Consider the following 25,860-nt stretch of genomic DNA (forward strand, 5'->3'; position numbering starts at 1 on the left):
AAATTTTCAAATTGTAATGTCATGTAATGTAATTCTACTAATAGGATAAGTGTTGTCTAAAATCTAGTACAATCAACAGAAAATAAAACACGAAATTCGATTGCAAAACCGCCATTATCCATAGAAAAGCATGTGTATTCAACTTTTATTTATCAAGTACAGTGTATTGCATGTCGGGTTATACATACGGTCTTCTACGGTATAGAAACAGCGGCGGATTTGCAATTAATGTAAATACGTTGTTTTGTCGACCCTAGGTACCTACTTGTTTTTATCACCAGTTCAAAATGTCGACCTTTGGTTCCAGACGTGCGATCTGTGTTATTTTTGTTGCTATTATTTCAATTTTTGCCCAAGACTCGTATGTGATACCTGCTGTAAGAATACAAGCGTTTAAGCCGAGCGGCGTGCGAATTTCTATTCCGGGTGAGTAACACCACATTGTTTGTGTTTAATTTACATTCATTCAATTTACGAGCAACGCTTACCGAAGCAGTCTAAACTTAATTAATGTCTGGAAAAAATGAGTATTTACTTATTTTAGTTTTTTTTTTTTTCATTCTAGTTTGTAAGTATGTTTCTGAGGATTTTTTATTTATTTGCCAAGAAAATCTACTGAATATCTGAACAATCGGCTGATTGCCATTGCAAAAATACACGTGAGGTCCAACAGAAATATATTGAACAGACATATACAGAAATATATAATTATTATATAATATTGTAAATATAAAATTTTGTGATGATGTAGGTATGTGTGTATGTTTGCTATACTTTCACGCTTAATCTAATGGACCGATTGTTTCCTTAATTTTTCAGATGTTCCCGGCATAACATTATTTTCCTTCAACGGCAATATCAACAAGGGCATATCTACCTTGGAGTTAGGACAACTGCGGTCGGAGGTGACAACACCTGTCAAAGGAAAGTGGACCTTCGTAGACCCAACTATAAGGTTGAATGTCGGTGACGTTGTGTATTATTACGTGTTAGTGGAGACTGGACTGATTGAAGGCACTATTTTCGTATCTGGACACTATTCTGGGATTTTGAGGCACAGGATTGAGCGTAAGATGTTTTTGAATAGTTAAGTACATTAAGAAATGAATAGAATCAACCAATGCATAAGGTAGGTAGTTAAATACAATAGATAGATGCTTGCGTCATTCCCGTAGTAATTTTGGGACATACTTTTTAAGTGCGTACTTGCGCAAAATGGTAGACCTTCCTGTTGTTTACACAAATAGTTTAAAAATTATTTACACATTTTGATTGTGTGATCACTCCGTGATACAGACATAGAGATAGACAAAAATTACCTACAAAGCAAGAGAAAAAACAAAAATTACCTACAAAATTTAAAACATTTTGATTTCTCATTGACCAACAATTAGAACGTAGGGTAATAAAGAGTTTTTATGGGTAAATAGGTATTGTATTGACTTTTCCTTAGACTTAGAAGACACATCACCGGAAATAACCACCGAAGCAGTAGCAGGCTGTAAACCTTCCCCCACTGAAGTGTACCAGGGATCTGAACAGATATGTTCAGGTCAAGTTTTATTGGAAGATCGATTCTCAACTCTTAATGACAACGTGTGGCAGATTGAGCATTTGATACCCATTGACAATCCTGTAAGCTTTATCACCTGTACTACTCAGTTTCCTCAAGGACGTGTTTCTTCAATTAAGCCGGCCCTCTGAGTCCCTTCTGGGCCCTTTCTGTGGCAATCTGGACAACACTTCTCTAGGTGACCACGCTGTAGTTATGTAAGGACTCGATCTATTGGAAGAAACTCTTGTAATTGCAAGTTTCTAAGACAGGATCCTTATTTTACCTGTCAATTTTAATTCAGTCTTGCACGTTTCTTTTATCCCGTTTTGTTATCTTATAATTAATATCTATGATGTGAATACCTGGTAAAACTGACCAAAAGACCAAAGAAAAACATCTAGTAATAAAAGTTTGGGCTCGTTACAATCCGTCTTAACGTTGATAAATAATGAATATAATAGTTATACGAGTTGCAAGTTGCAATTAGAACGGTCGTCGACCCGACGAAGAAGAAGAATAATATTTATTTTTCGCATAACTGCTTGCTTGTTGTTTATTCCAACAGGAATATCCATTTGTGTCATACCAACGAAGCTCAGTGAGCATACAGAACAGATACCTGACGATACAAGCGAAACTCCAAGAAAATGAGCCAGGCTTTAGTAATGATACCATATATTGTGGTTCCTTGGACCTTTCGGACGGGTAAGTTTAAGCAGTATTGCTAATTGCCAATAAATCACACAAGTGTCCTATTCCTTTCTCCGCCAAGATTCCCCAGCATCTTCCTCAGCCAGAGCTTCGGAACCTTGTGATCACTTTCCTACTTTTTCTTCTGTCATCTCATTCATACGTAACTATTGTTATTCGTGTGATTTCTTCTATTTCTTCCTCTGGAATAGCCACTCCGTCCTTGACCCAGGGTCACAGAAAAATTTTGCTTTCTATCTCATAGCAAGGTGTAGTGTGCTAAAAAGAGACAGAAACATTCGCTGGACATTGCAGTGGAAGTGCCTAACCAATATACAATGACCAAATATGGATGGTGTACAATCAGGTTATTCACAGCGTCGGTCACTTTTGTTCGTGGTAAGAGGCGATGCTTCTTTCATTTTCTGTTGACCATAGGGCCACGGACTAGATTACGAGGAAGTTTGGACGGATTCTGCATCGCGTATGGTTACACAACTTTTGTTAGAAACAAAGAGAAATCGTTTATAGGAACAAATAAAAAAATGGCAATGGAGCATACCTTCTCTGCTTTTACGTTGGCCTCAATCTCAACCTCTTACCGTCCTACATAGCCTTCTTTCCTCACAGATAAATATATCGACAGATGCACTGAACCTCAATGTTCCAAGATGGCGTCGGGTGCAGACATCTTGCCCCCAGTCGTGTCAGGCCGCCTAACCAGTAAGGGATTCGCGTTCAAATATGGAACAGTGCACGTTCGGGCCAAACTGCCTATTGGTGATTGGGTGTATCCAGGTTTGTAACTACTTAATCTTATAAGTTGTGGTTTTGCCGCTCCGTTGTTTTATATAGCCGAAATTCCATACAATTTATGCGTTGTTTTACGCTGCTAATAAACGTAACGTACAGTCCTGTATCAGAAAAAAAGTGTTTTACAAAAAAAATATTTTTGACACAAGCATTTATTGTTCCCCGAGAGATCTAATCGCTTTAAATGTGTGACAAAAATAATCATGTCCGTGCAAAAAGTAAAGCGATGAGGAGTTCCCACGTCTGGAGCAGTTCCTCGGTGCACCATCTGGTGATGTTTAACATAATAATGCACTGTCATCTAAACTAAATGTGTTTACAAAATTTCACCTCAATCGGTTGGAGATATCTGCTTCAAAATTGAGTTGCAAGATTCCACACGAGATATAGGGACATAGTTACATTGCAAGTTAATTAAAAGTTTGTAAAATCTGACTTCCCTATTTAAATAGGGAGTTATCTTTATCTGCCCTTGACTGTACATAATCCAAAATTTCCCGGATAATATAATAAGTATCATCTTCATCAGAAATAATGTTAGAACCAGTGACAAAGAAATATGGCGGCATGAACTACGCTTCAGGTGTTCTGAAGGTTGCTGGAGCGAGAGGAAACGAGAACCTGGTGGCTGGCGACAAAGATTATAGCAATAAAGTAAGTCAGTTGACCCGGCCGAGCTTGTGTAAAATTGTGTGTATAAATAATAAATTTATTAGGACAAATCACACAGATTGAGCCAGCCCCAAAGTAAGTTCGAGACTTGTGTTATGGGATACTAACTAAACGATACTATATTTTATAACAAATACATATATAGATAAACATCCAAGTCCCGGGCCAATCAGAAAAAGATCATTTTTACATCATGACCCGACCGGGTATCGAACCCGGGACCTCTCGGTTCAGAGGCAAGCACTTTATCACTGCGCCAACGAGGTCGTCAGGTCGTCAGTTTCTATTCAACCGCCAAAGGTTGGCTTTTGTCACGCAAAGTTGAAGCGCATATGTGACAGGCATAATATATTTCTTTTATCTATGCAGGCATCCAATAGGCTGTGGCGAACACTTCCCATCAGCTCGGCCGCATGCCTGTTTGCTCGCTCGATAGTAATGTAAAAAAGTTGAATAGTTTTCTTTATTTATGTTCCACGATAAATGTAAAGGGTTTTATACAGCTTTCAATTAGGGATGCCGACGACCGGCGGTTCAGTCTCCTGGCTGAGGAAAAAGCCGGGATAACGCTCAGGGCTCAGATGAGAGAGATAGACATGGCTGTTTTTGCGACAAAATCAAATCATTTATTCAGAAATTAGGCCTTCACATGCACTTTTTACGTTATATTCTAAATTGAATTATATTTACCAAAGCTACAAACTACTAGCATTTCGGAACGACCACTGCTGAGAAGAAATGCCGAAAGAAACTCATTCAAACAGTTGGTCCCTATTATGCCAGAAGAACATGCGACACTGTGATTATTTATAGTCTTTTTTATTTATTTACAGGTGCTCTATGGTGGACCCATTATGAGTCAGGAATGTCGTGATCAAATAATACAGGAATACACACAAACAGAGGGCAAATTGTGGGGGAATGACTTCCACATCTACTCCCTCAGATGGACCCCAGGTATATAGAAACTATAGTAGTAAAGTACATATATTTTACTAGAGATTTACCAGAGGTAGAACTTGATACAAAGGTCGTCTGCATGGGTACTTCATTCTTTATTTCAGCCGCCAAACAGCAGTGCTTGCATAGTTGCATTCTGGTGCGAAGGGTGAGAGAGGCGGTGTGATTACAGGGCACTGTGGCTAAAGATTCTAGGCCACAAATTGGGCAACATAAAACCTGAAAAGATCCTATTTCTTTTGTTCTCTAGATTACATTTCCTTGTCAGTGGATGGGAAGGAGTGGAGCCATATAGACTCTGGTACAAAAAAACTGCGTGCTAAGTTTGCGTCACATTGCAAAGTAAACATTCCAGGCAACAGTACCAAGATGGCGCCGTTCGATGATTTCGTAAGTATTTTCAACAATTTTTTTACAAGTTTTTTTAATAAAATGACATTTATGACACAGGCCATTGCTGCAGTCAGAGATCTTATTGCATTCAACACGTGACAAAATAAAAAACATTTGAGGAGTTCCCTCGCCGGAAGCCCCAGAATCATAAATTTGAATGTATTCTTTTCAGTTCTACATAACACTAGGGTTGTCAATCGGCGGCGTAACAGAATTTAGAGACGATGTGAAAACAAAGGACGGCTATCCTAAACCCTGGAAGAATTCCAGTAGAAAGGCCATGCTGAACTTCTGGCGAGATCTGAACTCCTGGTATACCACTTGGAAACAACCTAAGATGATTGTGGACTATGTGAGGGTTATAGCCCTATGAACATAATGTTTCCCAAAGCTCCACCCGCGGCTAAATGTTATAGTGTGCGTTTGTCATACAAAATGTCGACCATTTGTTGTTTCGAAATGTAGAAATTTGAAAGTCTTATGTTGGATTCGGGTCTTTATCTATATACGCGTGACAAAAATCCAACTCGGTTCGTAAGCGTGACAACAAGACAGATATTTGCATACATATACTTATTTAATATTATTAACAATGGGATGGACTAGGCATTTTCCAATTTCTATCATCCCATCTCTTTTTTGATCACTTCCCCAGTCCCAGTGACCGCTTTCCCACTTTCTTATCCACTTGGCACGATATCTTGCAAAAATGACTTCCATTTCGGGTTTCGTATGTCATAAAAGTTAAATAAGATTTGTGTACATTTTTTTTATTGGAAGCTGTGGTCTTAGTGCGCCTGTACTTTTTTGTAACGAGTATAAGAATGAGTAGGTATAAGACCTATATTTGTTAATTGACGTCCTTGGAGAAAAGGCTGCGGTGAAGTTTGTTGCGCCGCTTCTTCTTCATCTGCAATTTGGACAGTCGGCAGTAGACTTAGTTTTTTTTTTGACGTCAATAAGTGATGTATCATCCTGAATTGAATAACTAATTTTGAATTTGAGTACGTCTGTTAGATTTAAATGATATTTTAATAAAATAACAAAAAGGATTCAATAAAATACTTTTGTAATATTCGGACTATGTTTATTCAATAATTGTGTTCCTATGTGTTCGGGGTTACAGATCAAATTGCACTGATCGGGATTTTATAAACTATACATCAACAGACCGCCATATTTGATTTTATGTAACGAAAGTAAAGACAATGAGCTGGCTTAGGCCATTGAGATACAACACGGCAAGATAGGTACTAGCAAAACTGGGCACACGATGAGGGGCAAAGACAGAAGAAGCGCCCTGTCCCGATTCGTATGTATTTCTAATACGCGTTTCTCTTTCTCGTATGAGTGAAACGACCGATATAATGTCTATAGTTTTATCTGTCTACGTAATGAGGGCTATCGTCTCTTCGCTCACAAGGCCTTTGGAGTTAAGTCCTGTCACTAACATTAAAAAACGCACGAACAAGCCCACACCATACAAATTCAAATTTGCCTCTTACCTTATACTATAGCAACGCCCCCAGCGGCGAATTCAATCACGTTAGCCTTCATTCTGTTATACTGACAAGAAAGCAGAATATTTTTACATGCACCGTTTAAACTATATTACATACCAGTCCATACAAAGCTAATTAAAATCAATTTGACGGTCTATTATATATATGGTGCAGTATATACTTTACACAATGTCATCAACACTAATGCCAGCTAAAGATATGAGAATTACCATTAATTCCATTCGCCTAAAGGCGTATGACATGACTTTTTAAATCTAGGAGACGCATACGAATACAAGTGTACTTAAAACTACCAGCGCGCAGGTTTCTTCACGTTTTACTTCATAAGAAACAAATGGTGGATTGATACTATTATGAGTCATATTGGTATACCAACTCCCGTTACTTTAAACCTGGGGCCTCATTGAGGCGCCAGGTTCGAACCAACCACTAGACTACCAGCGCTTCCATATGAAAAACTGAACATACTTATTTGACAAGGTTAAATGACTTGTATAAAGTATCGCTAATTATGTTTGATAGTAGTATTCTATGGCATGTTAAACTAATGTTCAATTTGTGATACATTAAGGGTTGCACTAATAAACTTTGACGTTAACTTTAGCGTGCGCAGAAAAACACAAAGTACGCCATTTTGTCTGAACGTCAGCGGCGCGGTGGGTCATAGTCAATGTCAACATTGACTGGTGCAACTCAGCCTAAATTTATTTCATTCGGATTTATATTCCTTACTAATAGAGAGGTGAAAATAGTAGAGTCGTGTTTAGAATACAAAATATTGATGGTTGTGGCACTATTTAGATTTCAAAACGCGAAAGTCTAAACTAAACACTTATTGAATGTAATAAGGACTTAATGATTTAAAGGTGGAGGTTACGACGCGACTGGTAAATAAGGTACTCCTTAGGTAACCTAATATAAGTACATGATCAAATCTGCACATAACATAAGTTTTTGTCGTTTTTCATGTGTTTTTTTCGCATAGTCAACAGCACTTCAAGTTACCCCCTTCATGGAGCTCTATTAAATAATAGGGATGGTTTCGCAATGATATTATTAGGTTGATGCGCTGTCGACTGTACTAGATAAACTGAATTGTGATAGAATACAAATAAATTTATTTTTATGTTAAATGAATTCCAAACATCGCCACCGCCAGCCAATTTATAAAACACTATACATAGTAGATCAATATAATTTCACATACAATAACTATTGAATATCACTACATTTAAATTAACATTTAGGACAATATGCAATACATTTATCTACATAGAACCAATCCCTACACATTTATATATAGGTATATTAACATGTATGCTTCAAGCGACAATACATCTGAATAGAATTATATAAACTATAATAAAAATTTATTTTAATAAATCTATTATTGAATCACTCGATCCATAATCAAAAAGCAGGAACTATTAAACGTATAAATTTATCGTTTATTGTAAATAATATAAACTCATGTATTTGCAAGTAAATAAACATTGTCTTTGAAAATCTTCAAACTTTGAAATATATATATAGTGTAATTCCACTCATATTGTAGTTAAAACTTACAAAGGGCGAAGGCACAGGCGGGAGCAAGTATAATAAATTAAGCCAATCTGAATTTCTCAATACATTAACATCAGGTATATAGGTAGGTACCTCATAATTTTTTTTAATCTTTTAGATGTATCATCGCCGAGACAATACCTAAGTTAGATACCAATTACTGTTACATTACTATATTAAATAGGTACCTAGTTATATTCAATCAAATTCACACGATACGGATATGACTCGAAATCACCGACCATTTTACTATTGAATATTATCAATAATTTTACAACACTGTTACAATTACACCCAATAATTATAAAGATAATAGAAGTTAATAATTAAAGTTAATTCAGTAAAGAAATAGGTCCATTAATAATAAAAAAAATCGTTCAATCAAAAAAATTAAATTAAATTTTCAATTAAACTGTCCCTGTGATATATTCAACTTTTCAATAATAATTTAAAATTTCGTGCCATAGATAATGAAAAACGCAGGACTGTCCGCCATTTTGAATAAATTTAAACGTTAAGCCCATAAGGTAATACTGTTCTTTTACATAGTATTATCTAGTACAATTCGCCGACATATGAATGTTACCTTTACTTGTAATTACTAATCAGCAAACAAATTATTTCAATATTTTATATTGACCTATAAGAGACTTTGCACGTAGCATAAATTGAGGTTATAAATAAATATTTCGAGATTTACATTAAATTGTTTCAATAAATAAAGCTAGCCTACCACCACCAATTCAACTCCAAGCACCATTCTTAGACCAAACACGTGAGAATATTATACTGCTCCCTAAATAAACACATTATTTTCAATAGCAATATACGAATTTAATGCAATCGTAAACAAGATATATCAAAGAAATATTATGAAATTATATAATTTTTCTCATCTAATGACCGTTAAGATCGTACTTTAATCCCAGTAGCGCCATCTATTCCTAGATATACGAAGTAATAGCTTACACATATATACTTATAAACTTTTATAAAAACCATTCATAAACAATGTCACATTGCGTTCGAATTATAAATATCAAGAATTAACATCTTTGTTGACAGTTTCACAAAAAATGGCGCCACTGATTTCGTCACGAAGTCAGTCAAGAAGAAGTTGGTATAGTTATTACGTCACGTTTATTTTTTAAATCTCTTAGGGAACAGTATCGTGCGGAATATACTTCTCCACTGAGTTATCATCACGTATCCCATTTGTATCACAGCCGTCATTCACTCAAACTAAATTATTTTACGAAGCGTGAAAGTGAATTTTCTTCATAGTGTGGACATGTACTTTAATCAAATCAACTTCTAATTTAGAATTATAATTAAAATAAGAAAATAAAGAAAAAATATATTGACCTTTTTATGTATTGTTTATTGATGTAATATTTAAAGTTACGAACAACTTTACACATTTTAAAGTTAAATGCAAAAACAGTGACACAAATAAAAAACCGTGCAAAAAAAGAATATATAATTTTTTACGCAGGTTCTTATTGATTATAAAGATATTGATTATACTAATAGAATACTACATAATATATATTATACCACCCGTCCCTAAAGTAGATTTAATGGTCCTCGAAAGTTCTAAACAAGAAATGAAAGCTAGGATATACGATATAATTAGGAGGAGTAAAATATGAGCTAGATTTTGTTTGCCATAATAAATTGAAAATAATCTTAGTTCCTTTAATTTTCAAAAGAAAAAAGGATGAAATGGAAAAGTATAGTCTGTTATACATAAATAATATCATACAAGTTATTTTAAAAAAATGCGTAAATACGTAATAGATACTCATTTAACAAAAATAAATTCCTAGATACTCATTTAACATATACACAAAAATAAATTCCTTTTACAAATAATACACAAAAGTACCTAAATAAATGCATTTCCACACCACAATTAATTAAAAAAAAATACGGCATGCATAGTTTCACATTTTTATACCTACGAATATTGAAATGACATAGTGCCATGCTTTCTAAATAGACATAACATATACACAATTAATAACACTAAAATTACTTTTAACATTCTTAATGAGCGCCTAGATAGGGAAATGATAGAATCGTGACGTCTCTTTCTAATTTGAAACGACGTACAGTGTGAAAGAGGCAAAGCGATATTACACACGCCAACTGCTTAGATTATCTAAGTTTTTACAGCTTTTATTTATTGATTTTAAGTGATACGTTATTTTGATATTTATTGAATAAAATAAAACTAATTTTAGTAATGATTGTTGTTATATAATAGATCATATCTCGAAATTAGAATTATTACGATAAGTAGTGTATATATGTTAATATTACACACAATATCCCCTATATCTACTAGATTCGAACAATTTTCTAGTAAGTAATTTACAAAGGACTTTCAGTCCGGGAAAGCTATATTTGATTAAAACAATTCACAACACTATTTTGGTACAAACAATGGTATATTTCTATTGTTAAAAAGAAACCTACTGAAAAGTAATGCTATTAATAATCGTGTCTGAAAGATAGACTATAAACCGAGCATAATAAGCCTTATCCCACTATCTTAAAGTTCAAATTACTATTTAAATAACTGAAATTAAAACGACCATGTCGCATAATTTTATATATGTTATATACGTTCGCACCGAATATAAATAAATTGTCCAATCAACAACATGCATTAAATTTTCTCACTTTTTCAAAAACAGAAACCACCATAACCATAGACACAGTACAAACTACACCAAAAGATCTATGCGACACTAATTAAAAAACTAATCACTGAGACACTTAAGCGATATAATAAATTAATTAAAATAATTAAAAAAAAAACACCAAGAATACTGCGGCAGCGAAAAATAAATTAAAAACGAATAGGAATATCAATTTTGCCGTCTGAAATCGAGAACGGTCTATTTTGTCCACTATTGCTGCAACTGCAATTGTCACTGAAAAAACACGCATCTTTGCCACTCCCTGGTGTTCCCGCTTCCATGCTAGCACTCGGAACGCAAGGGTTATCAATCGGGCGCGGAGAACTGTCGTTCTGACAGCTGTCAGTGCGACAGCTGTCACGGTGACAGTTCCCGCGCTTGCGCCGTGGCCAACTTACTGCGCTTTCCTCTGCGTTTCGTGTCATACGAAGTCCATCGCGTCGTGGGCCTTCGTGGAGAACTTACCGAACGCACGCTTCTTCAGGGCACGTTCAATCACTTTCTTAACTTCGCTCACTATGAATACGCTCGATGTGAGGCAGACTAGAAATATGAGATCTGGAAAGACATAGAAAATACATTAAAACACTCGAATTGACCCCGACACATATTTTAACATTACATGACGACGCTGTCATAACAGTGACGCGGCGTCTGGTATCGGATCTAAAATTCCAATTGATTACTATATAAATACGTGTATAAAATCGTATTTAAAAGTTTTTAAAGTACATAAACACGCGATAGTAAAATATGCAAACCATGTCCGGTGAGTGCTTCAGTTTGGAAGATCCTCTGCAATGGCGGGGAAAATATCACCAGCATTTGACCAACTAAACTTAGCGTCACCGCTATCAGGAACATCCTGGAATTAATTTGTTATTTTAGAATCCATTTACTTAATCTTAAAAATTGTATTGCATTCATTGAATGCAACCGGGAGCACGCTTTTTAATTCAAATTCAAATTCAAAATTCTTTATTCAATTTAGGATGATATACATCACTTATTGACGTCAAAAAAATTACTTAAACTAAGTCTACTGGCGGCTTCCAAAGCGCAGGTGAAGAAGAAGCGGCGCAACAAACTTCACCGCAGTCTTTTCTCCAAGGACGTCAATTAACAAATGTAGGTCTTATACATATATTAAAAATTAGGAGGACGAATTTACATCATTATTAAAAATGTCAAAATTTGAATAAATAAATAAAATAAAAGTTGTATTTCCAATAAAATTATTGAAAATTGTCACGCTCAGATGAGAGGGAGAGAGTTAAGGATAAAAAATACACCTGTCTCAAATGTCTACTTTCCTATAATAACCACTTTGTACATAGGGTCTACTTTATCAAAATGACTCCTACCTAAAATATCTACTTTCCCGTAATGACAATTTTTTCTAAAAACTCTAACTCGCATCACTGTCGAAAAGAAAAAAACAAAAAAAAAAAAATGAAAACATTACTATGCAACATGTTTAAGTTAACAAGTTCATAGAAGTTTACATTATGATTGGATTTTAAGCTCTAGAGCATAAAGTAAAATATTCGTCTATGAATTAATTAAATGTTATTTTGTCTAATCATCTTAGAAGTGTTCAGTAATTTGATTGATCAAGATAAACGGGCGCGTACATCAACTAATATTAGAATGCTTATTTATAATATTAATAGAGATATTTCGCTTTCGACGTAACTATCTACCCTCGCCTACCATGCCTATAATTAGCTTTACTATCGCGTTGTATCCTAACCAATAACAAACAAACAAACATATTAGGACAAATCACACAGATTGAGCTAGCCCCAAAGTAAGTTCGAGACTTGTGTTATGGGATACTAACTCAACGATACTATATTTTATAACAAATACATATACAGATAAACATCCAAGACCCAGGTCAATCAGAAAAAGATCATTTTCCATCATGACCCGACCGGGGATCGAACCCGGGACCTCTCGGTTCAGAGGCAAGCACTTTACCACTGCGCCATCGAGGTCGTCAATAATATAAATGCGAAAGTAAGTTTGTTTATTACCTCTTCACGCTCATGCCGCGAAAATAAACACTAATATATTATTTTTTTTATAAATCAAGTACATACTTATTAGAGAACAGTCCGACTTGAAACACGGACTTTGTCTGCGAACGACACGAGAGGGCGTTGAACATGTCGAACAAAACGAAACACGTGAACGTCATGGTGGTGTCGCGCGGCGTAATCTTGTTGTCCGACATCTGGAATACAACAATATATTGGAATATATCGCAACAATAATATATATACATATATATATGTCAGGTAGTCATTTTCTATATGGGAAGTCAGTGGTTGATGGTGGAGTGCTGTCCTGATTCTAATCATATTCGTGGACGCAATACGATCAGAGGTTAATGCTATTGTTATCATAGTGCACTAGTACACAGGTTTAAGTCCTAAGATACCAGAGCCTGGTCATCTTAGTTTATGCAATACGGCCTATCGGGATCTATTAAATAAATAAATATATCAGGACAAATCACTCAGATTGAGCTAGACCCAAAATAAGTTCGAGACTTGTGTTATGGGATACTAACTCAACGATACTGTATTTTATAACAAATACATAATATAGATAAACATCCAAGACCCGGGCCAATCAGAGATCATTTTCCATTATGACCCGACCGGGGATCGAACCTGGGACCTCTCGGTTCAGAGGCAAGCACTTTACCACTGCGCCACCGAGGTCGTCATATTTGAAGTCCATTGAGGCTTATGGTATCTTGTATAGAGGATATTCCTAGATTTAACCGGCTGGAACTAGGTGCATCCGGTCTTCATTGGTTACACCCAGGTGTAACGTGCTTATCTAGCGGCTAGTATTACGAAAATAGTTTGCGATTATCAAGACAAGCACGGGATTTTTGCCCATATTGACCATACACCTTAAATTTTTCATGCAATTATGAAAGGTTCTGAAAAGTTGATATTTATTTATATATTTATTTTCCTTTTGGAAAACTAATAGCTAATTACACATGTAGAACAAAATAACATGCAAATTTTCACACAAATAGTTACATTAAAATCTAAGATAATTGACTTATATTCTTAATTAATAACCAATTTTGAAAAGTTTATTTTGTCCACGTTCGTAACGAAAGGCATATTCGTTACAACAAACAAATAAAATAGCTTTATTTCAGAAAATATACCTATAAATCAATACATAATATAGAATCGCTCTAATAAAATAACAATAATTCAACAAAAACCTTTTAATCAATTAATTGGCTCAATAATCTTCGGAAATTACCTCTCTGTTGAAGACCCATAGTGTCCCAGCAATGATAATGGCGGCGGACAACAACACGTTGAGTAGTAGTCCTCTGGAAATAATTCTTTTGGTGACGTCACGAGGCCTCCGCGCCACCACCTCGTGGTCCACCGGCTCGACGCCCAGGGACTGGGCTGGGGGACCTACAAATATAATCCATATATATAAAACTCTTGCATTACTGAGTGACTGACTGACAGACAACGCACAGCCGAAAATACTGGGCGTAGAAAGCTGAAATTTTGTGTGTAGGTTCCTAGGACAGTGTAGGGGAGCATTAAGAAGGGATTTCCTGAGATTCCCACGGGAAACGGATTTTTACTCACGTACGAAGTTGTGGGCAAAAGCTATTTTAATATATGTTTTTGTGTCATAATATTAGCTGCCCGTCCCGGCTTCGCTCGGGTGGACAACCTACATCATTTAGGAGTTTAATAATACTTATCCTATTATCAGACATTAGTGAACATATATGTGTAAAATTTCATCAAAATCAGTCAAGCCGTTTCTGAGGAGCGTGATAACTAAAACTGTGACACGAGAATTTTATATATTAGATCTAAAACTAAGAATAAGAGATTTTAGAAGCATCCATAAACGGCGAGTACTTTTTTGATGCGGCCCCGCTGATTCAAGGGGTCACCGCAGCCAATCAACGCCTGTAACACCAGAGATATCACGCGCGTTTCCTACTTTATGTCCTGGGATCTTGTGCCACAATGCCATGTAATCACGCAGCCTCTCTCACCCTTCAAACTGGAACACAACAACGCCAGTAACGCTGTTTGTCGACAGAAATAATTGAGACAGAGATACCCATGCAGATAACAGGAACATGGAAGATTATCATTGTTACACGATTTACAACCTTATAGCCTTATAAACTAGTTGTTAGCCGCGAACTTAGACCTCGCGAAAACAATATTTTTTTACAAAATTATGAATATTTCAAAAACGACTCGACCGATCTTGATGCCCCACAAACTTAAAAATAAATGTAAATAAATATATTAGGACGAATCACACAGATTGAGCTAGCCCCAAAGTAAGTTCGAGACTTGTGTTATGGGATAGTAACTCAACGATACTATATTTTATAACAAATACAATATATGTATAGATAAACATACAAGACTCGGACCAATGAGAATAAGATCGTTTTCCATCATGACCCGACCGGGGATCAACCGGGGGAGAACTTTGCTACTGCGCCACCGAGGTCGTATTTTAGCATAACCTACATACCTTTTAAATTTCATCAAAATTAGACCAACGGTTCGAAAGTTATCGCGTTACAAACATGTATTTTTGCCCCAAGTAGAATGTTAGATAAGAGTATCCATGATGTATGGAAGATTTTCCTAGCCATACGATTTGCAACCTTATGGCGTTACAAATAAGACTCACCGTCCATGATGATGTTGATCCAGAGTATCTGCATAGCGTTCAAAGGGTTAGGGATACCCATCAAGGTTGCAAGGGCTATAAGAGACAGGGCAGCGATGGATGTGGACAGTTGGAAACGCACGAAGTTGCGAATGTTGTAAAATATGCACTTTCCTTCTTCGATTGCGGAACTGAAAACAGATATTTATGTTGAAAATTAAACTTTATTGCGTCCTCTGTAGACATAATTTACGTTAACAATAAGAGAGCTGGCAGCGAGTAGTCCGCAAATTTGTTGTCAATGTAAACCATGTCTAAAGTGCACGTTTTAAAGCTCATTTTTCAATAAACATCATATTGCCGAGTGGGAGCGGTGCGATAGAGTGTGCTAATCAAACGCCACATGCAAAATGGCATTGGTTCTTTCGTCATTTCTTCACAACAGTCATAGTTCCGAAATGCTGTTAGCTTGGAGATTGATAAAAACATTTAATCTATATATGTATACTTATAATAAAAGTGTAAGTGAGCTATGTTTGTTCGCGCAAAACATAAAAACTACTATTATGTGAACGACAATAATGTTTGGCCCAAGCATGGTGCAGTATCCTCATAACATATGTAATTGATTTATGACATTATTACGTACGTTTTGTACATTTAGCTTTTTATTTATATTTTTTTTTGTGTGACAATTTTCAATAATATTATTGGAAATACAACATTTTTGTTTTTTTGTTTTCATTCAAATTTTGTCATTTTTAATAATGATGACAATTTTCAATAATTTTATTGGAAATACAACTCTTTTTTATTATTTTTTCATTCAAATTTTGTCATTTTTAATAATGATGTAAATTCGTCCTCCTAATTTTTACATATATATGTATAAGACTTATATTTGTTAATTGACGTCCTTGGAGAAAAGGCTGCGGTGAAGTTTGTTGCGCTTCTTCACCTGCGCTTTGGAAGCCGGCAATAGACTTAGTTTAAGTAATTTTTTGTCGTCAATAAGTTATGACGTCAATAAATTGAATAAAGAATTTTGAATTTGAATACTGGATTGAATTGGATGTGGTTTTAGCAGTTGTATAACGGATGGTCTAACTTAAAATCTTGTATAAGTTTCATCTCGGGTTCTAAGCAACGTATCGTGCTTAGAACCCGAGATGTTGTCAATGATAAGATATGAGCTGACACACGAATTAATTGCGGGAAAAAGTTTATAGTATAACGTGAAAAAGTATCTCCATGAACACTTCTTCACGTCATGTTTTGAATTAAGTAATTCTAAGGTCTACTTTCTTTGAATTTGGTCATTATTCCATGGAAATAAGACAGGAATTATCATCTCACATGATGGTGGCGAAGTCATCATCCACCAGTATCATGTCTGCAGCCTCCTTGCACACGTCTGTACCATTCTTGCCCATTGCTATGCCGATGTCCGCGCGTTTTAAAGCAACGCCGTCATTCACTCCATCGCCTAAAATTATAGGGCAGAAGTTAGAAAGAAAACAGTTTTGTACCGAATTACATTGCCATCCGATCATTTCGTTTCGAGATAATAGTCCTTTTTCCTACTAATGCATTTTGATATTCAGTCAATATTCTACCTTAGTAATATTGATATAAAGACGATCTAGATACGTAGCCTTTTTGATATATGTACAGTCTGCCGCAGAGAAATCTGACACCACCGCGATTTGAACACCATTTCTTAGGTTGGTCAGATTCCTCTGTGGCAGACTGTACTTTGTGTTACTAAGCCATTCTGATACTAACCCACAGTACCAAATACTTAGGTATTTAGCCTAAGGTAGCTAACCTAAGTATATGGTATTTACTACCTAAGTTATATTTATATATTTGTTATATATTTGTCAAGTATGACCTTTGAGAATAGGCTGCAGTGAAGTTTGTTGCGCCGCTTCTTCGCCAGGCGGCGGTAGATTCAGTTTTAAATAAATTTGACATCAAAAGACATAGGTTTAGGTTTAAAGAATTTATTCTCATAAAAAGATTACATTAAATCCACTTACATGAGAACAGAATTAACAATACTTAAACTAAACTAGGATGCAGTCACCGCATTAACATTTTAGACAATGGGCAAACAAAAGGTACAGAAAATCTTATTATTCCCTTATGTCAATGTAGGTTTATTATTATACAAGTATTTATCAACGATATACATTTATTTTATTCAGGATAAATAGCAACAGTTATATTTGAATAATATAATCGTGTAGCTGTGATTTGAAACATTGAAAGGACTCCGCGTTTTTTATATTAGAGGGTAATTTGTTGTACAAGAGTGCTCCTTCAAAAGTGATGCTTTTTTTCGCCAACTTGGTACGTATCTTTGGTAATACAAGTAAACTTGGTCTACGTAATTTGCGTTTAGTAAGTTGTGATTTTTGGGTAAACGATAAACTAGTGTGCATGTTTTTATTCTTCGCCCGTGAACTTGATTCTGAGCAGACGTGTCGCCACATTTTACTAAAAAAAAATTAAAACAGTGCAAGCTAATCACCCATTACATAGTGTTCTCTTAAGTGTGATAATCCCCTGCATTAACTTCAAGCGAAAATAAAATATTTTTGCAAACGCGATCCCCCACCCGGCGGCGACCAGTTGTAGCGAGTGCGGGGACAGACTTCACCTCCGCCACGATAAGAGACGGCTGCTATTTTTGTCTCTCTCTACGACGCGCCAAGAAACGACGACTCCTCGCTACGGGCCCGAGCGGTCAGTGCTACGAGCTGCTGCGATCGTGTGACGCAGGAGCTACGAAACTCCTACGAACGGACTTTTCGTAGCAGACTGTTGCTGACGGGATCTTGTGTTATCGATAACTGGCTTCTGCGGTAAATATTTTATAACCAATCTTTGTTTCCAAGACGAATTTGTGAACTTTGAAAACTTTGAAACTTTGTGTATTCGAGGATATATTTAACAGTAGTTCTAGTCAGCTCACGCTAAATAACTATGTCATTGCATCGCTCACCGCCTAGCACGGCGCCTAGTCCCAACATTAATAAACTGCCGGAATGCTACGGATCGGACTCCGCGCTTAATATCTCATACCTAGACAATGAGACTAATGAGACTTCTACAAACGTAACAAAGCGTTTTAAGCGTAAAATTGGTGAACTAGGTCACAAATCTGATAGCTCAATGACTGAAATCAAGGAGATGTTTATGACAATCCAGCAACAAAATCAAGTTCTCATATTAAAAAATGATGAGCTCCAAAGATCTGTTAATACTTTATCGGACAGACACGATGCAATAATAACCAAGGTCGAGGCCCTTGAAAAAAATAATACGATTCAAGCTAAACGTATTGAACTTTTAGAAAATAAAATTGAGGCTTTGGAAAAGAAGTCTATTTCAACTACAATTGAAATTCGAAATATTCCGAAACAAAACAAGGAGTGTGAAAATAGACAGGCTTATATTCAATATGTTTCTGAAGTGGCCAAAGCCGTTGGAGTAGATACGAGATTAGATAATGCTCAAATCAGAGATGCTTACCGGGCCAGATCGGATGCTATAATAGTGGACTTCGTTACCACCACGACCAAAGACTTACTCATATCGGGGGTCAAGAAATTCCACAAACTAAACATCCAAAATAAAAAGCCACATCTAAATACTCTGCATGTTGGCCTTCCAGGGCCGGCGCGCCCGATTTATGTTGCTGAAATGCTCTCTAATAAAAACAAAAAGCTGGCTTTCATTGCCCGATGTCTAGTCAAAGAGCATAAAATTCACTCTACTTGGTCGTCGTATGGCAGAATTTTTGTCAGGAGACATGAAGGTCAAGATCCAATCAAAATCACAGATGAAGAGGACTTCAAACAATTTGGACCATGACTAGTCATGCCATTATCACGTAATTATTTAGTAATTCGGCTTGTCTATCTCTTGTTTCATTATTACTATATTTTCTTTATTAGCGTATTATCTAGTTGTAAAACCGTAGAAACATTCACCCACACTTATTCACACACAAACAAATCAAATCAACATAAAGCACATAAAGTTTCGTCTGTCGCTTGTTTTCTATCAAAATTCATACATATTCCAGTTACTTTTTACTCCAAAATCACTTCACTGTTTCCCAAATATTCCATACATTGCTATAAAATCAAGATAACCACTGAGAATATACTGACGATGTACTTGTTTGTCACAGTCTATCTACAGAAAACATGGACTGGAACTTGAGTTCCAGTCTCGACTCTCTGTCTGTGGCAGAGAGTTTCACATGTGATATAGATAATTTAAATTCTAAATTAAATATAAACAAGTACAATCTCAAAGTTATATCTCAGAATATTAGAAGCATCTCGTTCAACTGGAGTAGTTTTATAACCCTTTTGACTCGTTCTCAAATAGACTGGGACCTAATTGTCCTAACTGAGTGCTTCTTACCGTCGACAAACATTATTCCTACCTTAGAAAACTACAATTTTATCACGTCTGATCCATTATCTCATCTAACCAAAAATGAAGGTGTAGTTATTTATTACAAAAAATCGCTCAAAATACAAACTGAACAAATAATGATCTTAGAAGCTAATAGTACATTAATACGAATAAATGAAGATACATGTCTAATTGGTATTTACCGTCCTCCCCATCACCTTAATGCTACTAAATTTATCAATTCCCTCGAACTCCAACTTAAAAAACTCTCACGTTACAAAAACATTATTATAATTGGCGACATTAATCTAAGTATTTGTCCGTCTAAATTCGATACCAGAGCAAATGACTACCTAAACATGCTAGCATCTAATTCTATCCTGCCAGGACATTCCCTACCCACGCGAAACAATAAAACTTGCTTAGATCATATAATGATTAAAACAAAATGTCTTCCCCAATGCTGTGTTATCGATTCATCAATTACTGACCATGATTCCATAGTCCTTAATATTAATCTTAAGACAGAAATCCCCCGTGCACCTGTCAGAACCTTTAAGTTTTGTGACTATGAAGGTTTGGACTGAACCATCAGTGATTTTGATTTTTCCCCTATTTATCAGATGACAGATGCAAATGATGCTGCTGATTTTCTCATTAAATCCCTTCAAACAGCTATTAACTCTAATGAAATGATTAAAAAAATACCGGTTAGGAAACGAATCTCCAAACCGTGGATCACCAAAGGATTACTCAAATGTATGAGAAACAGGGACAATTTACATAAAAAGCATAAGAGGGATCCCGAAAATGTAATATTAGAGTGTACCTATAAAAGATACAGAAACTTCTGCATTATAATCTTAAAGAAGGCCAAGAGAGCGTATGATAATAGTCTTATAACGGAAGCAGGCAAATCACATAAAAAATTATGGAATGTAATAACACAGCTAACTCAATCTAAAAACAAAACTGACCATTCACCCAATCTACTAAGCTACCATGCACCCAAAGATAGTATCAATCACATCAACTCTTATTTTGCCAGTGTGGGAAGTGACCTCGCTCGTAAGATTATACCCATAACAACACGTAATACTAAATTTAAGCACAGAGACCCCCCACCTAACTCATTTGTTATACTACCAACTAACGTAGAAGAGATTATATCAGCAATAATGGCTTTAAAAACCGATGCAGCTCCCGGTGTAGATAACATTCCTAGCCTTTTGCTGAAGAGATATGTGAACATTCTCACAACTCCGATCACATTCCTATGCAATCTAATTTTCCAGACGGGTGTCTTTCCCCGTGCTCTAAAGATTGCTCTAGTTAAACCGATTTATAAATGTGGTGACAAGAACAGTGTTGACAACTTCAGACCTATATCTTTATTACCGTCACTATCCAAAATTGTAGAACGTCTCATTAATAATCGCTTAGTTAATTTTCTTGAAAACAGCAAAATCCTCGCTCCATCCCAGTTTGGTTTTCGAAGAGGTAAATCAACAGAAGATGCTGTCTATAGCTTGACTGACACTATTGTACGCAATCTTGACTTAGGTATTAAAAATATCGGCATATTTTTAGATTTTAAAAAAGCTTTCGACACAGTTTCGGTCCCCCTTCTCATTCAAAAATTACAAGCGGTAGGAGTAAGAGGATTGCCGCTGTCACTTCTGACTGACTATCTTCAGGATAGACTCCAACAAGTTAAAATTGGAAACCTGATTAGCGACCAACTTCCCGTAACACATGGTGTGCCACAGGGTAGCATATTGGGTCCCACGCTATTCCTTGTCTATATTAACGACCTCTGCCAGCTACAAGTTCCAAACTGTACAATCTTTGCTTTTGCCGATGACACCGCACTTGTCGTTAATGGTAAAACGTGGGACGAAGCGTACTGCAATGCCCAAACTGCCTTCAATATGGTCACTGGCTGGGTAAGCACAAACATGCTAACATTGAATTTGAGTAAAACGAAACATATGTTCTTCGCTTTAAATAAAACTCAATGGCCTAAAACCGGTTTTATTACTGCCCATACGTGCAATAATATTTCGCCTCAATGCTCATGCCTGAAGTTAGATCGTGTTGATACTATTAAATACTTAGGTGTAGAAATTGACACTGCCCTAACCTTCAAAACTCATATACAATCATTAACGACAAGACTACGCAAGCTCATCTATATTTTCAGATACTTAAGAACTTTAGCTGATCGTAAAATTCTTAAAATGGTTTATCAGGCACTGTGTCAATCTCTAATCGGATATTGCATTACTTCATGGGGCGGGGCTGCAAAAACGCATCTCATTGAGGTGGAACGGGCTCAACGTGCGATACTTAAAGTAGGAGCTTCCCTTCCTTTTCGTCATCCAACATTCGAACTCTATCAACAGTGGGAAGTCCTTACGGTGAGACAGATCTTTGTCTTTTCGACTATTCGTAAAATGCACACTCAGTGTAGATATAATCCGAGTCTTTTTGCTAACAAACGAAGAAAGACTACCGTCTGTAACCTTGAACACTTCAATACTAGATTTGCGCTTAAGTTCTTTTGCTTCCTTGGCGCCTTCCTCTACAATAAAGCCAACAATATTCTTATTATATACCCAATGTCTAGATATCTTTGCAAGAAGGCTCTTTTTAAGTGGTTACTATCTCTTGACTACGATTCTACTGAACGTCTCATACAAATTACTTCATAACCTCCTACCTCATCATTACACACTACAGAACAACATCTTACACAAACAAGAACACTTACATATCACATACAATCACCCACTACGGTTTTACTCATAAGCTTAGATAAGTATTTTTATGTTTTGTCATTATGTATAAAGTTTTTCTCTTTTTCTTTAATTTTTCTACTATCGGCGTCAAATTGATGTACAAGATCATTTAAATCATAGGGAGGAGTGAGCCTGGTGACCTGTAATACAGGAGGTCTTACCTACCTATCTCAGGCACCAGTTCTCTCCACACTTATTGATATTACTACTCGCATTACTTGTACCCCATCGATTAAGTATGAAATGAAACTCTGTAAATTAGTATTAAGTGGAGAGAATAATAAACGATTTATTTATTTATTTATTTATTTATTTAGTATCTTCCTAATTAGAATGCAAGTATTATAACGATAAAGTTGTTGAATGTTCATTAATTTTGTTTCTTTAAAAATCTTTGTGGTGGATGTTGAGTAGGGATAGCAGAATAGTGCTTTTATTACTTTGTTTTGGGCTCTTTGTAGTTCTTGTAATCCGGTCTTGGCGGCAGTACCCCATATTTCTATTAAATATAACAAATGGGACTTTACGAGCGAGTTGTATATATTGTACTTGAGTTTTCTAGGAACACATTCATTTATACTACGGAGTGACCCTGTAAGTGAAGCTAACTTATTTTTTATGTATGAAATTTGTTTATCCCATCTTAAATGATTATCAAGTCTAAGGCCAAGATATTTCTCGTGAGCTTTCTGTTCAATAAATGTATCATTAATTTTTAGAGAGTTATGGGGGGAGATTGTTTTATTTTTTGTCTTGAATATAATATAACTTGTTTTAGAAATATTGATGGTTAATAAATTGAACTGAAACCATTCGAACAACTTATCAAGATCCTGTTGAGCTTGTGTTGTAGTTTCATTTAAACTGTTACCTATATAAAATAGACATGTATCGTCCGCATACAAGGTTACATGACCATGAAGACCCAATTTTGGAATATCATTTATATAAATGAGGAACAAAAGTGGTCCTAATATGGAACCCTGTGGGACGCCATGGGTAATGAATCGAGCCGTACTTTGAGTATTATCAATTTGAACTATTTGTGCCCTATTTGTTAGATACGATTTGAACATTTTAAGAGCAACGCCATTTATACCAATGCATTCTAACTTTTGTAATAGTAAATTGTGACTAACCGTATCAAAAGCCTTTTTTAGGTCAATAAAAACACCCAAAACAGACTTTTTCTGGTCCAAGTTAGCTTTTATCTTTGTTACCAGATCGATTATAGCTGCTGTCGTGTTGCTTTTCGGCCGGAAACCGTATTGTCGAGGTGACAGGAAGTCGAGAGTGTCAAGATAATTTAGCAAATGATTATATAATAGTTTTTCTAGTATTTTAGATATGACCGGCAATACAGAGATCGGGCGGTAATTGCCTGGGTCGTTTATGGCCCCAGACTTAAAGATAGGTGTTACTTTCGCAATCTTTAAGGTATCAGGAAATACACCATCGATCATCAACTTATTGAAACAACGCGACAAGGGTTCTGAAATTAGGTCTTGCAAGCATTTTATAATTTTTATACTGATTTTATCTATTCCACAACTAGAATTTGGGTCAAGGTTTTGAATAATCGCTTTTACATCTTTAGCATCGCATGGAGGAAAGGCAAGCAACTCATGTCCATTCGTATTTTGTGGCAATATAACAGGGTTGTATTCGCTATTATGATATTTATCAGGTATTTGTTCTGCTAGTATGGAGCCTATGGTGGAAAAGTATGCGTTAAAAACCTCACATAATTCCGCTTTATCGGTAATTTCTTTAGAATCTACTAAGAGTTTTGGACAAGAACTGCCCTGATTAAGTTTGTTTTTAGCTAGATCGTTGATAAGAGACCAGGTTTTTTTGGGATTTCGTGAACAGTTTGAAAACAATTTTAGATAATAAGATTTTTTTGTACCTGAGATTAATTTAGCTACTGTGTCCCTTTTTTGATTGAAATTCTCTTCCAGACTTTTGTTTCCAGGGGAATCTTTATGTTGCCTCCATAAAAAATTTCTTTGACTGATGGCAGTAACAATATCACCGTTGATCCAGTCCTCTTTAGGAGGGTTCAGTATTTTCGTTTTTATTACTCTGTTGTGTGATATGCATTGCTTCAGTTTATCGTCAAGATCTTCGTATTTATTTGCTATGTTTTTCAAATCATATGATTCCATTTCTGCATATAGAGTTTTGTAGTCTACTGCTTCATATACCGATCGCATTTTCTTAGGTGGTTTGTACCTATTCAATTGGAAGAAAAATTGTTTATGGTCTGACATAGATGAATTGATAATAGCAAAATTGGAAGGCTCATTTTTCAAATCACTGATAATGTGGTCCAGAATTGACTTTCTTGAATCTGATACTCTTGTACAATATTTTTGGTGTATTTTATTTAGTATTCTGTGACCTGATTCCTTCAACGTTTGTTTGTATTTGGTCAAGTTTTTATTCTTTTCCAGTAGATCGATGTTGAAGTCGCCAAATATAATTGATCTTTTCTTCTGTTGTAATTGTGATCCAAAGGTTTCCAGAAAGGTATTAAGGTTTGTATGACCTGGTTTATACACGACCCCAATATTGAGTGTAAGCTTCTCCAAGTGGATCCAGAGGTAGTTGTTTCCTTCCTCATATGTTGAACTAATCAGATAGTGTTTTAGGTCGTTATGTATGAAAGCTGATACTCCGCCGCCTTTGATATCTCGTCTGCAATTGTAATGATGGGTGTAGTTCTCGATTTGTAGTCGTTGGGCCTGATCTTCGTTTTTTATCCAAGTTTCCGTCACCAATATTATTTGAATTAGAGTTGGCATTGATTTTAAAATACACTTTAGTTCGTCCAGTTTTCCTTTCTTTTTGATGCTTCTTGCGTTAAGATATATACACGATATTGCCGATTTTTTTGTTGCTATGCGTCTGTAGTCATCAACAATCTGATATGTTATGTTTTTTAGGTTTTGCTCGATGAGTTTTTTTGGTTGTTGTAGTTTTTTGAGATAGCTTTAACGATGGTTGGTGTTCCCTTTATGTACTTTATTATGAGA

The 25,860-nt window shown here is 35.8% G+C and overlaps 2 protein-coding genes across 5 annotated transcripts in view; one reads left to right on the plus strand and one right to left on the minus strand.

Moving 5' to 3' along the window:
- The first annotated feature begins 265 nt into the window (after window positions 1-265).
- GNBP1 (Gram-negative bacteria binding protein 1) lies at window positions 266-6,158 on the plus strand. The gene is made up of 9 exons (XM_053750678.2): window positions 266-426; window positions 820-1,068; window positions 1,454-1,635; window positions 2,121-2,260; window positions 2,892-3,043; window positions 3,588-3,712; window positions 4,564-4,687; window positions 4,941-5,080; window positions 5,256-6,158. The coding sequence occupies exons 1-9, from the start codon at window positions 288-290 to the stop codon at window positions 5,454-5,456; spliced, it is 1,452 nt and encodes a 483-aa protein (XP_053606653.1). The 5' UTR covers window positions 266-287; the 3' UTR covers window positions 5,457-6,158.
- Window positions 6,149-25,860, minus strand: part of SPoCk (Secretory Pathway Calcium atpase) — a 51,842-nt gene continuing 32,130 nt past the window's right edge. For all 4 annotated transcript variants that reach the window (XM_053750671.2, XM_053750672.2, XM_053750673.2 and 1 more), the window contains exons 14-19: window positions 16,941-17,070; window positions 15,606-15,775; window positions 14,178-14,341; window positions 12,983-13,116; window positions 11,639-11,742; window positions 6,149-11,435 (exon numbers count right to left, since the gene is read on the minus strand). In XM_053750671.2, the coding sequence (XP_053606646.1) occupies window positions 11,299-11,435; window positions 11,639-11,742; window positions 12,983-13,116; window positions 14,178-14,341; window positions 15,606-15,775; window positions 16,941-17,070 (839 nt within the window). In that variant the 3' untranslated portion in view covers window positions 6,149-11,298. The remainder of the gene's footprint in view (window positions 11,436-11,638; window positions 11,743-12,982; window positions 13,117-14,177; window positions 14,342-15,605; window positions 15,776-16,940; window positions 17,071-25,860) is intronic.

This window comes from Plodia interpunctella, chromosome 10, assembly GCF_027563975.2.
Source record: "Plodia interpunctella isolate USDA-ARS_2022_Savannah chromosome 10, ilPloInte3.2, whole genome shotgun sequence".
Taxonomy (NCBI): domain Eukaryota; kingdom Metazoa; phylum Arthropoda; class Insecta; order Lepidoptera; family Pyralidae; genus Plodia; species Plodia interpunctella.

What these genes read in the sequence shown, in the direction of transcription:
- GNBP1 (XM_053750678.2), top strand. Translation starts at nt 288, where the DNA reads ATGTCGACCTTTGGTTCCAGACGTGCGATCTGTGTTATTTTTGTTGCT. An exon ending in TCCTTGGACCTTTCGGACGG is followed by an intron (nt 2,261 to 2,891) that starts GTAAGTTTAAGC and finishes ATATATCGACAG; the next exon opens with ATGCACTGAACCTCAATGTT. An exon ending in TGGTGATTGGGTGTATCCAG is followed by an intron (nt 3,044 to 3,587) that starts GTTTGTAACTAC and finishes CATCTTCATCAG; the next exon opens with AAATAATGTTAGAACCAGTG.